Source organism: Theropithecus gelada, chromosome 8 (assembly GCF_003255815.1).
Source record: "Theropithecus gelada isolate Dixy chromosome 8, Tgel_1.0, whole genome shotgun sequence".
Taxonomy (NCBI): Eukaryota; Metazoa; Chordata; class Mammalia; order Primates; family Cercopithecidae; genus Theropithecus; species Theropithecus gelada.
Window position 1 is genome coordinate 50,119,499 of NC_037676.1, and position 15,364 is coordinate 50,134,862.

Here is a 15,364-nt window from a genome sequence, read left to right on the forward strand (position 1 = left end):
TTCTCCTGCCTCTGCCACCTGAGTAACTGGGATTATAGGCTTTCACCACCACGCTGGCTAATTTTTGTATTTTTAGTAGAGAGGGGGTTTCACCATGTTGGCCAGGCAGTTCTCGAACTCCTGGACTTAAGTGATCCTCCTGCCTTGACCTCCCAAAGTGCTGGGACTATGGGCATGAGCCACCACACCTGGCTCATTTCTTGTTTTTTTAAAATAAAATTTATTGTGTGTGTTTAAGGTATATATATCATGTTATGAGACGTATAGTAAAATGGTTACTGTAGTGAATCAAATTAACGTATCCATCATCTTACAGTTACCTGTTTTTCCTTCCTGTGGCAAGAGCAAAAATCCTCACCATAGCAAACTCTTACTAAAAGTCCTCATGGCTGGGTGCGGGCTCATATCTGTAATCCTAGCACTTTGGGAGGCTGAGGCGGGCCGATCATTTGAGCCCAGGAGTTCAAGACCAGCCTGGGCAACATGGCAAAACTCCCTCTCTACAAAAAATACAAAAATTACCTCACATGTTGGCACGCGCCTATAGTCCTAGCTACTTGGGAGGCTAAGGTGGGAGGATTGCTTGAGTCCAGGTGGACGAGGCTGCAGTGAGCTTTGATTGAGCCACTGTGCTCTAGCCTGGGCAATAGAGGGAGACCCTGTTGCAAAAAAAAGAAGGAAGTCCTCAAGGCTGTTCTGCAGAACATTAGATCTGCAGACTTGTTCATCCTACATACCTGCTATTTTGTATCCATTGATCTACAGCTCCCTATTTCCTTTCCAGCCCCAACCTTGGTAACCACTGTTTTTATTCTGTCTTCATATTTGACCTCTGTTTTTTTGGAGACGGAGTCTCGCACTGTCACCGGGCTGGAGTGCAGTGGCGCCATCTTGGCTCACTGCAACCTCCACCTCCTGGGTTCAAGCGATTCTCCTGCCTCAGCCTCCCGAGTAGCTGGAATTACAGGTTCCCACCACCGTGTCTGGCTAATTTTTTTGTATTTTTAGTAGAGATGGAGTTTCACTATGTTGGCCAGGCTGGTCTGGAACTCCTGACCTCGTGATCCCCCTGCCTCGGCTTTCCAAAGTGCTGGGATTACAGACGTGAGCCACCGCACTCGTCCTGTTTTCTTTTTTGAAAGATTCCACAGTCCCAATGAATTTAAAATGTCAATTGTAGGTTGTCTTTGGATCCATACTGTTGTATATATGAGAGTTTTTTTATAATTATGATCAAAATATATGTGTTGCTATTAGGTCTCCCCCACTCCTTTTTTTTTTTTTTTTTAACTTATACACAATATAATTCATGTAGTTTAAATGACTTTATATAATGTTTTAAATTATGTGACATAGTTTGCCTGAATGTATACCAATTGACTTCTTTAAGTTTTTGCACTGCCAAATAAACATTTTTGTTCAGATTGCTTTTCCAACCCCCCTCCCTTCATTTATCTATTGCTGTGTAACAAATTATATCAAAATTCTGTGGCTTCAAACGATGACTGATTTTTTTCTCATAATATGGGAGTTGACTGGGTGGTTCTGCTGGTTTCACTTAGAGTCACTCATGTGGTTGCATCAAGCTGGTGAAGGGATAGGCTTATTGCCTAGGACGCCTTGCTCCCCCTCCCTGCAGCCTCTGCACGTGGCCAGTTAGGACTTCCTCACATCCTGGTGGTGTCAGGGTGTTCAGAATTCTTACATGACAGTTGTCTTCCAAAAGAACGAAAGCAGAAGTTAGCATTCCTCTTACAAGCGAGTGCCAGAACTGGCCTAGCGTTGCTGCTTCCCTGTTTATTCTTTTTTTGGAGGCAGAGTCTCACTGTGTCACCCAGGCTGTAGTGCAGTGGCACAGTCTCGGCTCACTGCTACTTCTGCCTCCCAGGTTCAAGCGATTCTTGTGCCTCAGCCTCCAAAGTAGCTGGACTACAGGTGTGCACCACCATACCCAGCTAATTTTTTTTTTGTGTGTTTTTAGTAGAGATGGGGTTTCACCATGTTGGGCAGGCTGGTCACAAACTCCTAACCTCAGGTGATCTGCCCACCTTGGCCTCCCAAAGTGCTGGGATTACAGGCATGAGCCACCACGCCCTGCCACTGCTTCCCTATTCTATTGATAAAACAGGTAGGAAGGCCTGTGCAGCTTCAAGGGGAGGAGGGGTGCGCCTGGGTCTGGAGGGTGGAGGATGGCTCACAGCACTCTGCAGACATTCTGTGCCCTGATGTTTTGTCCTGAGGGGAAATTTCACACAGTAGCATTTAAGTCAAATCATACTACATATTTAAAAATTCTTGTTTTTTATATGTGTGTGTGTGTATACATATATGTGTATGTATATATATGTGTGTGTGTATATATATGTGTGTGTGCTTTTTTTTTTTTGAGACTGGGTCTCATTCTCTCTCCCAGGCTAGAGTGCAGTGGCATGATCTTGGCTCACTGCAACGTCCACCTCCCGGGTTCAGGTGATTCTCCTGCCTCAACCTCTGCAGGAGCTGGGACTATAGGCACGCACCACCACGCCAGGCTAATTTTTTGTATTTTTAGTAGAGATGGGGTTTCTCCATGTTGGTCAGGCTGGTCTAGAACTCCCAACCTCAGGTGATCTGCTCGCCTCGGCCTCCCAAAGTGCTGGGATGACAGGTGTGAGCCACTGCGCCTGGCAGGGTTTTTGTTTTTTGAGACAGGTTCTTGCTCTGTTACCCAGGCTGGAGTGCAGTGCCACTATCTCAGCTCACCTCAACCTCCGCCTCTGGGGTTCAAGCAATTCTCCTGCCTCAGCCTCCCGAATAGTTGGGCATACAGGCATGTGCCACCATGACCAGCTAATTTTTGTATTTTTAGTAGAAAGGGGCTTTTACTGTGTTGGCTAGGCTCCTCTTGAACTCCTGACCTCAAGTGGTCCACCCCCTTGGCCACCCAAAGTGTGGGATTATAGGCGTGAGCCACTGCGCCCAGCTGATACAGAGTTTTAAAAAATAGTTTAAAAAATTAGCCTGTGCCTGGCGCAGTGGCTCACACCTGTAATCCCAGCACTTTGGGAAGCCAATGTGGGTGGATCACTTGAGGTCAGGAGTTCGAGACCAGCCTGGAAACATGATGAAACCCCGTCTCTACTAAAAATACGGAAAGTAGCCGGGCATTGTGGTGGGCGCCTGTAATCCCAGCTACTCAGGAGGCTGAAGCAGGAGAATCACTTAAACTCATGAGGAGGCAGTTGCAGTGAGCTGAGATCATGCCACTGCACTGTAGCCTGGGTGACAGGGTGAGACTCCATTTCAAAAAAAAAAAAAAAATGGATAGTTGTGTGCCTTGTAATTATTACTTTTCTCCCTCTGCCTTTAATTTCTTTTTTTATTTTCCAAGACCGAGTCTCACTCTGTCACCCAGGCTAGAGTGCAGTGGCGTGAACAAACATGGCTCACTGAAACCTCTACCTCCCAGGCTCAAGTGATCCTCCTACGTTAACCTCCAGAGCAGCTCAGACTACAGATGTGCGCCACCACGCCTGACTAATTTTTGCATTTTTTGTAGAGATGGGGTTTTGCCATGTTGCTCAGGCTCGTCTTGAACTCCTGGGCTCAAGCGATCTTCCCACCTTGGTGTCCCAAAGTGTTAAGATTACAGGCGTGAGCCACTACACCTGGCCAATTTTTTTAAAAAAACATCTTAGGATAGGGTCATGTATGATGTTCTTAAGTAGTGTTCCAAATAAAATGAAGAAAGGAGGAAAATCAGACTTCACCTATTAGTGGGAGGAAAAGCAAAGAATTTGTGGCCATCTTTAATTTGGTACAGAGTATAACGATTCTTGACTCAAAAAAAAAGTGTGTGTGTGTGTGTGTATATATATATATATATTTTTTTTTTTTGAGGCAGAGTCTCAGTCTGTTGCTGAGGAAGGAGTGCAGTGGCGTGGTCTTCGCTCACTGCAACCTCTGCCACCCGGGTTCAAGCGATTCTCCTGCCTCAGCCTCCCGAGTAGCTTGGATTACAGGCACGTACTACCACGCCCGGCTAATTTTTTGTATCTGTAGTAGAGATGGGGTTTCACCATCTTGGCTAGGCTGGTGTTGAACTCCTGATCTCATGATCTACCTGCCTCGGCCTCCCAAATGCTGGGATTACAGGCATGAGCCACCGCCCGGCCGACTCAAAACTGTTTTTTCAAGTGATGTTGATATGTAATATTTTACATATTTTGTGCGGTACATGTGATGTTTCATTGTGTGCATAGAATGTATAGATCAAATCTCAGGGTATTTGTCGTATCCAGATTCTTGACTCATGACAGATAATATATATAAGGGTTGGCCAGGCGTAGTGGCTCACGCCTGTAATCCCAACACTTTGGGAGGCCGAGGCGGGCGGATCACGAGGTCAGGAGTTTGAAACCAGCCTGGCCAACATGGCGAAACCCCATCTCTACTAAAAATGCGAAAATTAGCCAGGCATTGTGGCAGGCACCTGTAATCCCAGCTACTCCGGAGGCTGAGGCAGGAGGATCACTTGAAACCCGGAGGCAAAGGTTGCAGTGAGCCAAGATCGTGCCATTGCACTCTGTCCTCGGCGACAAGAGCAAGACTCTGTCTCTAAAAAGAAAAATACATATATGGGTTATGAAGTCTTAGGAAGTGACATTTTGGGCATCAGAGGGATAGATTGTTTCTTTTAGAATCAGTTTATGAAAGGCTAAGGCTTTAGAAATAATGTGTTTCAGCAGGAATTCTGACTAGGGATAGAGGTGGGGGACGGAGGCAAGGCGATAGGATTTCTCCTTTCTTTTGCCTCTTCTACCCAGGGCAGTGGGTTGCCTTCCTGTGCTAGACTCTTGTGTGTTGGTCATTGAGATATACTGGGGTAGACAAAAAGTTGTATATATGTCACTGATATGGTTTAGTCGAAGTATGCAAAGTATAAAAAGAAAACACTTTGCTCAGTCATCTAGTTAGGTTCTTAGTAGAGCAAAACTCTCACTTTATGCTGTTACCTCCTTTTTCTCGCTTCTCCTACTCTAATCGTGGTTTCTGTGTCTTGATGCGCTGCTGAACATTAAGCTCCACAAGAGCAGGACTTCGACTATCACGGCAAGATCAGGGGCCTAGCCACAATTCTCTGGCTCACAGTAGACATTTGGTGCTGTTTAAATGGAAATAAATAAATAAAACCAAATAATTACAACAGTAAAATGAACCACAACTTTCTCAGTCAACTGAGTGCTTAGCACTTCATCCTCTTTCTTGGTCTTTTATAACAGCTGATACTTTTCTCCTCCTCTTACCTCCCAATCCATTCCCACGTTGCAGCAAAGTGAAGTTTATGTCCTCCCTGAATCCTCATTACTGCAGATAAAGGCTGAATTGCTAAGGGTGCCCCTTCCAGGCCATTTCTGACTCTTTGCTCTCATACTCAGTTGCAGTCCCCAAACATTGCCCAGCATTCTGTCTCTCTTTTGTAATGTCCTCCCCACGCCTTTTTTTTGGCTCCACCCGCCCAATCCTCCCTTTTCTTTTTAAATATTTCAAACACCAGAAAAATATGTGAATATACATGTACTCACCCTGGCTGTTCACATTCTAATAAATTCTTGCTTCAGATTGTTTTTTGGAAATAGAACATTTCTAGTACATTTAAAGTCCTATTTTCCCTTCTAAGTCCTAGGCCACTTTCTCTTTGCCCAGAGGTCATCAATATCCTGATTTTTTATTATTTGTATTTATTTATTTATTTTGAGACAGAGTCGGACTCTGTCACCCAAAATGGAGTGTAGTGGCGTGATCTTGGCTTACTACAACCTCTGCTCCCTGTTCAAGTGATCCTCCCGCCTTAGCCTCCTGAGTATCTGGAACTACAGGTGCATACCACCATGCCCAGCTAATTATTATTATTATTATTTTTTGAGATGCAGTCTTGCTCTCTCTCCCAGGCTGGAGTGCAGTGGCGCAGTCTTGGCTTACTGCAACCTCCGCCTCCCGGGTTCAACTGATTCTCCTGCCTCAGCCTCCCAGGTAGCTGGGACTACAGGCGCACGCCACCATACCTGGCTAATTCTTTTGTATTTTTAGTAGAGATGGGGTTTCACCATGTTGGCCAGGCTGGTCTCAAACTCCTGACCTCAAATGATCCGCCTGCCTCAGCCTCTCAAAGTGCTGGGATTACAGGCGTGAGCTACCACGCCCAGCCTCCCAGCTAATTTTTTGTATTTTTAGTAGAGACAGGGTTTCACAGTGTTGACCAGGCTGGTGTCGAACTCAAGTGATTTGCCCATTTCAGTCTCCCAAAGTGTTGGGATTACAGGCATGAGCCAGCACACCTGGCCCAATAATCCTGATTTTTTTTTTTTTTTTTTGAGACAGAGTCTTGCTCTGTCACCCAGGCTGAAGTGCAGTGGCGTGATCTCAGCTCACCGCAACCTCTGCCTCCTGGGCTCATGCGATTCTCCTGCCTCAGGAGAAGTTTTAGTAGAGACAGGTTTGTATTTTTAGTAGAGATGGGTTTTACCATGTTGACCAGGCTGGTGTCAAACTCCTGCCCTCAGGTGATCCACCTGCCTTGGCCTCCTAAAGTGTTGGGATTACAGGCGTGAGCCACTGTGCCTCGCCCGACCCCTGATTTTTAAATATCTTTTCCACTAACACCTTTATACTTTTTGCTACATATGTATATACGTATAAAAACTACATTTGTTTAGAGCTTCTATACCAGTGTATTCTAACTGCAGCAGTGAATGAACTTCCAATATCTACATCTTTGCCCAAATAAAGAATTATCAGACTTAATATTTGTCAGTTTGGTGGCTAGAATAAGCTGTTACGTTTCCCTGATCACTGATGAGGTTGAGCATATTTTTATGTTTGTTGGTCATTACTGTTTTCTGTAAACCTTATTCCTAATATGTTCTCATTGTTCTCTAGGGTTTTCTTTTCCTTATTGATTTCTAGGAGGAATTCTTTCTGTATTTTGAATAACATTCTTGTCTGCTTTTTGTTATTCATATCTTTTTTCAGTCTGTAGCTTATCTTTTCATTTAATCTGCCTTGATTTTTATATATACTATGAGATCAGATTGGGTTCTAATTTTATTTTTCCATATTGGTAAAATGTTCCAACACCATTAACTTTTCCTACTTTTTTTTTTTTCTCTTTTAAGACAGGGTTTCACTCTGTGGCCCAGGCTGGAGTGCAGTGGTGTGATCACAGATCACTGCAGCCTTGACCTCCCCGGGCTCAGGTGATCCTCGCCTCCTGAATAGCTGGGACCACAGGCATGTGCCAGCCACCACACCTGGCTAATTTTTGTATTTTTTTAGAGATGGGGTCTTGCCATGTTGCCCAGGCTGGTTTTCAGCTCCTGGGCTCAGTTGATTGGCCCACCTTGGCCTCTCAGAGTGCTGGGTTTACAAGTGTGAGCCACCATGCCTAGCCTTTTCTACTTTTTTTTGGTTTGTTCTCTTTTGAAATAACTTTAGATTTGCAGAAAAGTTACATAAGTAGTACGAAGGATTCCCATATACCTTCATGCAGATCCATCAAATATTAATGTTTAACATTTTTGCTTGCTCTTGTGTGTACTCTCTTCCCCCCTCCCTCCACATTCGATTTCGTTTTTTGGGGGAACCATTCAAGAGTAAGTTAACAGATACTGTCTCTTCACCCCTACATACTTCAACTAGGACATTTTCTTACAATATAATTGTTAAAACCAGGAAATTAATATTGAGAAAGGACTGTTATCTACCAGCCCTATTCAGATTTCACCACTACTGTTCTTTAAAGCAAAATAATGACAATAATATTTTTCCTGATAACCAAGGTTGCATTTACTTGTCATGCCTCTAGTCTCTTTACTGACTTTTAGTGTTGCCTCTACTAAAAAGCACATTTTCATATATGATATGTCTGCTTTGGGGCTTTTCTTTTTCATTAGTCTGTTCATTTCTGCACTAATTCCGTATTTTCTTAATGATTTCTTTAGCTGATGAGGAAGTCTTAAAATCTAGGAAAGTGTCCCCTCTGTTTTGTTTTCTTTTTTTGTTTTGTTTTTGTTTTCGAGACAGTCTTGCTCTGTCTCCCAGGCAGGGGCTTGATCTTGGCTCACTTCAACCTCCACCTCCTGGGTTCAAGCGATTCTCCTGCCTCAGCCTCCCATGTTGCTGGTTGGGATTACAGGTGTGCACCACCATGCCTGGCTAAATTTTGTATTTTTAGTAGAGATAGGGTTTCATCATGTTGGCCAGACTGGTCTTTTTTTTTTTCTTTTCTTTTTTTTTTTTGTGAGATGGAGTCTCGCTCTTTCGCCCAGGGTGGAGTGCAGTGGTGTGATCTCAGCTCACTGCAAGCTCTGCCTTCCGGGTTCACGCCATTCTCCTGCCTCAGCCTCCAGAGTAGCTGGGACTACAGGCACCCGCCACCACACCTGGCTAATTTTTGGTATTTTTAGTAGAGACGGGGTTTCACGGTGTTAGCCAGGACGGTCTCGATCTCCTGACCTCGTGATCCACCTGCCTTGACCTCCCAAAGTGCTAGGATTACAGGCATGAGCCACTGTGCCCGGCCTTTTTTTTTTTTTTTTTTTTTTTTAAGACAGAGCCTTGCTCTGTCGCCTAGGCTGGAATGCAGTGGTGCAATCTCGGGTCACTGCAGCCTCTGCCTCTAGAACATTAAATGTTCCAGACCAGTCTGGCCAACATGGTGAAACTCCATCTTTACTGAAAATACAAAAATTAGCCGGGCATGGTGGCGCACGCCTGAAATCCTAGCTATTTGAGAAGCTGAGGCAGGAGAATAGCTTGAACCTGGGAGGTGGAGGTTGCGTTGGCTACGAGCGAGACTCTCATACACACAAAATAACACAGCAGATGTATGAGGAACTTTAAATGTCTTTCCTAACTTACTGTATGCAAATAAAAGTAGATACTTAAAAATTGTCTAAAAATATTTAGTAAACCCATTTCTACACAGACAAATTAAAAGTTCTGAGAAATCAGGCTAAAATAACCTCAAATTTATAAGGTTTGATTAATAAATATTTACCTTTGCATATACACGAAAGCAAAAAACGTTAGGAATACTTTCAATTTCAATAAATTGAAATCAAGTACAAATTTTGACTCCCCTTCCTAAACTGAATAAACTCTTAAAAAGCAGACACACTTTACTTGTGTAAACACTCTTTTTTTTTTAAACGGACTTTCACTCTTGTTGCCCAGGCTGGAGTGCAATGGTGGCATCTCGGCTCACCGCAACCTACACCTTCCGGGTTCAAGCGATTCTCCTGCCTCAGCCTCCCAAGTAGCTGGGATTACAGGCATGCACCACCACGCCTGGCTAATTTTGTATTTCAAGTAGAGATGGGGTTTCTCCACGTTGGTCACGCTGGTCACGAACTTGCGATCGGACAGATTCTGTTTTCACATGCCCCTACATGGGTGGGACTGCTTCAGGATTCTAAAAGACAGTACCTTCTGGTGCACTTTCTAAGATGGAACATAATTCTACTCTTTAAAAATCATTAGAGAATATGTATTAATGAACTTTGGCTTTTATTAACTTTCTGGTCATGGCTGTTTGTTTGATGCAGAGTCCTTCACTGTAACAGAAACCTCAAGTAGGGGAAACGTTCACTTTGTAACGATTTCCTTATGATTGATTGACATATCAGTATAAAATGGATGAGGAATTATACACATGTTGTATACTGCTATTAATGTTTGGTACAGTGCTTTCTTTAGGGTTTTCATTTTGAGGGGTTGTTAGATCCAGCATTTTCTGGAGCAGAATGCCTTTTAAAGGGAATTTTGTCTTTTTGGGAAATAATTTATAAAAGTTAATTTGGAAAAAGCTGAATTTAAATATGTGTAGCTCTTATAATTATGAGCTTTTTACATTTACACTGACGTTCTTTTGTATAGGAGTTAAAGTTCCTCGTAATTTTCGCTTGTTGGAAGAACTTGAAGAAGGACAAAAAGGAGTAGGCGATGGTACGGTTAGCTGGGGCCTTGAAGATGATGAAGATATGACACTTACAAGGTGGACAGGCATGATTATTGGGCCACCAAGGGTCAGTGTTATAAATTATATTTTTTCTATTAATACTTATTGTTACTTTAGAGTTAACATTTAATTTTATACTATTGATATTAAAATAAGCAATTATGATAACTTCTAAAATAGTTCCTTTTTATTTATTTTGTTTACATTTATTGATGCTTCCCATGTGCAGGATATAATCCTTGATTACGTAGAGGATTGCAGAGAGGAAGGTTGATACGGTCATTGCCATCAAAGTTTTGCAGTTTAGTAAAGGAGAAAAAAATCAGTACAAATTGACAGATTCTAAATATGACAGCGCAAGTTCACTGCGGGACTTTAGAATATGTTTCTTCTAGCTGGAATAATTGAGGAAGGCTGAACAGTGGAGGAAGTTGCCTTTGGAATGAGCGCTAAAGGACTGACTGGTAGGATTTCAGAAGGTGGTGATGGGGATGGAGAACATTCCAGATAGAGAGGACAAAAGGTGAGGAAATGGAGGGAGTATGTGGGGAGAGCAGTCATTTTGACGTAACATGTTACTAACCTCTGGTGTGAACCTGAGGGTTTCTAAATTGGTTTGCATTGAGTGCACGTTGCTATTTGCCGTCTGACACTTCACATGCCATAGAAATGCTGTAGGTCTCAGTTTCTTCATCTATAAAAAGTCTATGATTCTTGCACTTTTTTCTAGTATGGTTGGCAACTGGCCCATTGTACTTTGTCTTAGGTCTTTCTTGGGTTTATGAAGTTTTATTTTTACTCAAAGTCTTTTTATCTAGCTTGGGATTTTTAAAAAAATTTTTATTTATTTATTTATTTTTACGTTGCATTCCTTACTTAATGGTCCCATCCACTGCACTCCTTGCAGCGAATCTTTGAAATGTGTGTCTGTAATGTTTTTGGCTTGTTAGAAAGAGCACACATTTGAAGGGTTTTTCAAGTCTTTGGTTTTGTATACTGGTTGCTACCTTATGATGAGAGCATTTCAACAGTTTTGCTCTTGGGTAGAGTTTAGAGTTCCTTCTGATGATGATGATGATGATGATTATTATTATTATTGAGACAATATCTTGTTCAGTCACCCAGGCAGTGGTGTGATCTCAGCATACTGCAGTCTCAGCCTCCTGGGCTCAAGCGATCCTTCCACCTCAGCCTCCTGAGGTGGTGTGCACCACCACTGCTGGCTAATATTTGTAGTTTTTGTAGAGAGGGGGTTTCACCATGTCGGCCAGGCTGGTCTCAAACTCCTGGCCTCAAGTGATCCACCTGCCTTGGCCTCCCAAAATGCTGGGATTACAGGTGTGAGCCACCGCACCCAGCCCCTCCTGATTATTACAAAAGAAAAATGTATCAGGTAATTAGCAACATTAATTATAGAGAATGAATTAGTGTGTTTTATGTTGTTTTCTGGTGTTCCTTTGCAAAATTCATGCACACTCCTAAACTGATAGGCTCCCTGTGTACCTTGCTCTATTTTTTCCTAAAGACATTTGAGGAAGGAAATATAATATTGATGGATAGAGTTCCTTATAACTTGGTATGCATAATGAAAACCTTGATTTTCACTGCCTGTGAACGTTATTACTATGGTCTGTTTGGTTAAAAAAAAGTGCTTATAATTGATGAACATTCTGACTTACTGATTTGAAGATTTAACAGTCAGAACTTGGTAGAATATAAATTTGGAATTATTTAGATTTGGTTTTTCTCCAGCCACTGCCTGCAGCAGACTTTATTCTTTAAGAATGTTTTGGAGCTTGTGATGAGTTCATCAGTGGTGTTGTGGGCTGACCCACAGCACAGTTCCTAGCTGTGGTGGACCGGCTCCTGCTTGGTCTTTCACCTGGTTGGGGCCCCCTGCAGGATGCCCCAACTGGTTGCCATTCCTGGTGTCACTGAACCTCAGGAAACTCCATCCACTGGGATGGGGGTGAAGGCTGCTTCTCCACAACTCTCTCCTCGCTCAAGGGGCGCAGGGCACACTGACAAGATGCTATGGCGGTCCTCCACTCTCAGTGGTTGGTGGTTTTGGAGCTGCAGGGGAGAAAAGGTCGTAATAGCTTTTCCTCACTTGTCTCAAGCTTCATGGCTGAGGCACTTATAATAAAAGGCAGAGAAAAGCATACAAATTTATTTAAGTTTTACATGACATGGGAACATTCAGAAAGGAAGACCCAAAGAAACAGGGAAACCTGCGTATTTTTATGCTAAATTTGGTGAAGAGTGGACAGTAATGTAACAGCGTGATTGGATCTGATGGTAACACACTAGGTAATAAACTGGGGGAACTTACCAGGGCCTGTTTGTTCAGATTATTCCTGTGTCTATGGATTTCATTCCTTTCTTGGCATAAGACAAGACCCCTTTGGAGTGGTTCTCATGACCTACTTCATGAGGAGGTCAGCTAGATTTTAGGGTCTGCTTCAGAGGAGAAGGGGGTGAAGGTAAGGTAAGAGTAACCTTGTTTCTGCTGTTTTCTTAAGTGCCAAGGTGCCGTACTTTGGGATAGTGTGTCTTGAACCTCATCAGAGACCCGCTCACTTCTTTGAGTGCCAGGCAGAGGTAGGAGGGTGTGCCCTGCAAAGGCACAGGCTTCTTCTGGAGCTGGCCTCTGCTCACCACCTGATGATCTTCTCTGCATCACCCTCTCTCTCAGTTCTCTTGAAGGCAGGAGGTTATAGCGGGTATATTCAGTTGCCTTTTCATAAAACAGGCAGGAGTTGGTGTCTTACCACAGTTGTTTTCTCCTTAGAAGGTGAGATATTGAGAACAGTTTTATCTCCAGGGTAGAGTACCTACATCTCGCCAGAAGAAAAAGAAGAGTTTTTTGTTTGTTTGTTTGTTTTTGAGACGGAGTTTGGTTCTTGTTGCCCAGGCTGGAGTGCAATGGTGTGATCTTGGCTCACCGCAACCTCTGCCTCCCAGGTTCAAGTGGTTCTCCTGCCTCATCCTCCCTAGTAGCTGGGATTACAGGCATATGCCACCACACCCAGCTAATTTTGTATTTTTTTTTTTTTTTTTGAGACGGAGTCTTGCTCAGTCGCTCAGGCTGCAGTGCAGTGGTGCGATCTCAGCTCGCCACCGCATCTGCCTCCCGGGTTCACGGCATTCTCCTGCCTCAGCCTCCTGAGTAGCTGGGACTATAGGGACCCACCACCATGCCCTTTTAATTTTTTGTATTTTTAGTAGAGACGGGGTTTCACTGTGTTAGCCAGGATGATCTCGATCTCCTGACCTCGTGATCCGCCTGCCTCGGCCTCCCAGAGTGCTGGGATTACATGCGTGAGCCACTGTGCCTGGCCTAATTTTGTAGTTTTAGTAGAGATGGGGTTTCTCCATGTTGGTCAGGCTGGTCTCGAACTCCTGACCTCAGGTGATCTGCTTGCTCGGCCTCCCAAAGTGTTAGGATTACAGGCGTGAGCCACCGCATCCAGCCAGATCCCTCATTTTTTTGTTCTAGTATTTATTTGGATTTATATGATTAGCAGTTTTTCTTTTCTATGTTTCTGTGTTCAGTTTTCTGAAGCAATATTTGTTGTCACTAGAGTTTAGTACTTTGTCAAGTTTTCTCATATGTAAATGAAGGTACTGTCTACATCTTTAAAATAGAAACAGTATGAGAATTAAGTGAAATAATGATTACATAATAGGAGAATACCTGAGTACTTGACTTAGTAAATATTAGTTTGTTTTTCTCCTCTTTTTTTTTTGCTCTTGCTTTTTGTTAGATAACAGGAAAACTTGGCTGTTAATGTAATTTTTTTTTTTTTGAGACAGTCTTGCTCTGCCACCCAGGCTGGAGTGCAGTGGCTTGATGTCAGCTCACTGCAACCGCCACCTCCTGAGTTCAGGTGATTCTCCTGCCTCAGCCTCCCGACTAGCTGGGATTACAGGCATGTGCTACCAATTTTTGTCTTTTTAGTAGAGACGGGGTTTCACCATGTTGGTCAGTCTGGTCTCGAACTCCTGACCTCAGGCAGTATGCCTGCCTTTGGCCTCCCAAAGTGCTGGGATTATAGGCATGAGCCACCATGCCCAGCCTGTTAATTTAAAATTTAGAGGGGATAAAATCAAAGGTGTCAGAAGTTAGGGTGATATTTACTGTAAGCATTGGATTAGATTAATAGGCTAGCTTTGGGATTAAATTTTGTTTCTTTTTCTTTTTGAGACGAAGTCTCACTCTGTCACCCAGGCTGGAGTGCAGTGGCACGGTCTCAGCTCACTGCAACCTCCGCCTCCCGGGTTCATGCCATTCTCCTGCCTCAGCCTCCCGAGTAGCTGGGACTACAGGCGCCCACCACTGCACCGAGCTAATTTTTTGTATTTTTAATGGAGATGGGGTTTCACCGTTGTCTCGATCTTCTGACTCGTGATCTGCCTCGGCCCCCCAAAGTGTTGGGATTACAGGTGTGAGCCACCGTGCCCAGCCTAAAATTTTTTTTCTTAACATAAAATCCTTCAGAAAAGAGCTTTGGTTTTTTGTTTGTTTGTTTGTTTTTTAACTTAAAAGGAATTGAGGTAGAATTTACATGTAGTGAAATGCACAGATGTGCCGTGAGTTTGACAAATGTAGCTTGTTACCCCTACGGAAATAAAGAACATTCCCGTCAGTCCAGAAAGCTCCCTGTGCCCTTTCCCACACCCACCCCTGCTTCCTGCACCTGAGAGATTTGCAAGTTGTAGAGCTTTGATAAGTAGGGTCATATAGTGTGTACACTTACGGTTCTCGTCTTTACTCAGCATGAAGTCTGAGCAATTCAGTTGTGTTATCTCAGGTAGTAGGAGTGTGTTTCTTTTTATTGTTGAATAGTATTTTACTATATGGATATACCACAGTGTGTTTATCAATTTTTTTAATGGACATTTGGATTTAATCTACATTATTGCTTTTACAAATAAAGCTGCTATGGGCATTCTTGTAGAAGTCTTTTTGTGAACATGTTTGTTTCCATTTCGTTTGGGTAAATGCCTAGGAATAGAATTGCTGTATCAGGGCCGGGCGCGGTGGCTTGCGCCGGTAATCCCAGCACTTTGGGAGGCCGAGGCAGGCAGATCACGAGGTCAGGAGATCGAGACCATCCTTGCTAACACGGTGAAACCCCGTCTCTACTAAAAATACCAAAAATTAGCCAGGCGTGGTGGCGGGTGCCTGTAGTCCCAGCTACTTGGGAGGCTGAGGCAGGAGAATGGCGTGAACCCGGGAGGTGGAGCTTGCAGTTAGTGAGTCGAGATCGCTCCACTGCACTCCGACCTGGGCGACAGCAAGACTCTGTCTCAAAAAAAAAAAAAAAGAATTGCTCTATCATAGGGGTGTCTGATATGCATCCA

At 43.5% G+C, this 15,364-nt stretch overlaps 1 protein-coding gene across 6 annotated transcripts in view; it reads left to right on the forward strand.

The window, feature by feature from the left end:
* Positions 1 to 15,364, forward strand: part of UBE2V2 (ubiquitin conjugating enzyme E2 V2) — a 73,684-nt gene that overhangs the window by 24,054 nt on the left and 34,266 nt on the right. For 3 of the 6 annotated variants that reach the window (XR_003120763.1, XM_025393655.1, XM_025393658.1), the window contains exon 1: positions 9,558 to 10,064. Coding sequence is in view for 5 of the 6 variants with exons in the window: in XM_025393655.1 (XP_025249440.1) it covers positions 9,858 to 10,064 (207 nt within the window). In the remaining variant the exon portion in view is untranslated. Of the gene's footprint in view, positions 1 to 9,557; positions 10,065 to 15,364 lie in introns of those variants that run through there. The other 3 variants (XM_025393657.1, XM_025393660.1, XM_025393659.1) reach the window with 2 other exon arrangements.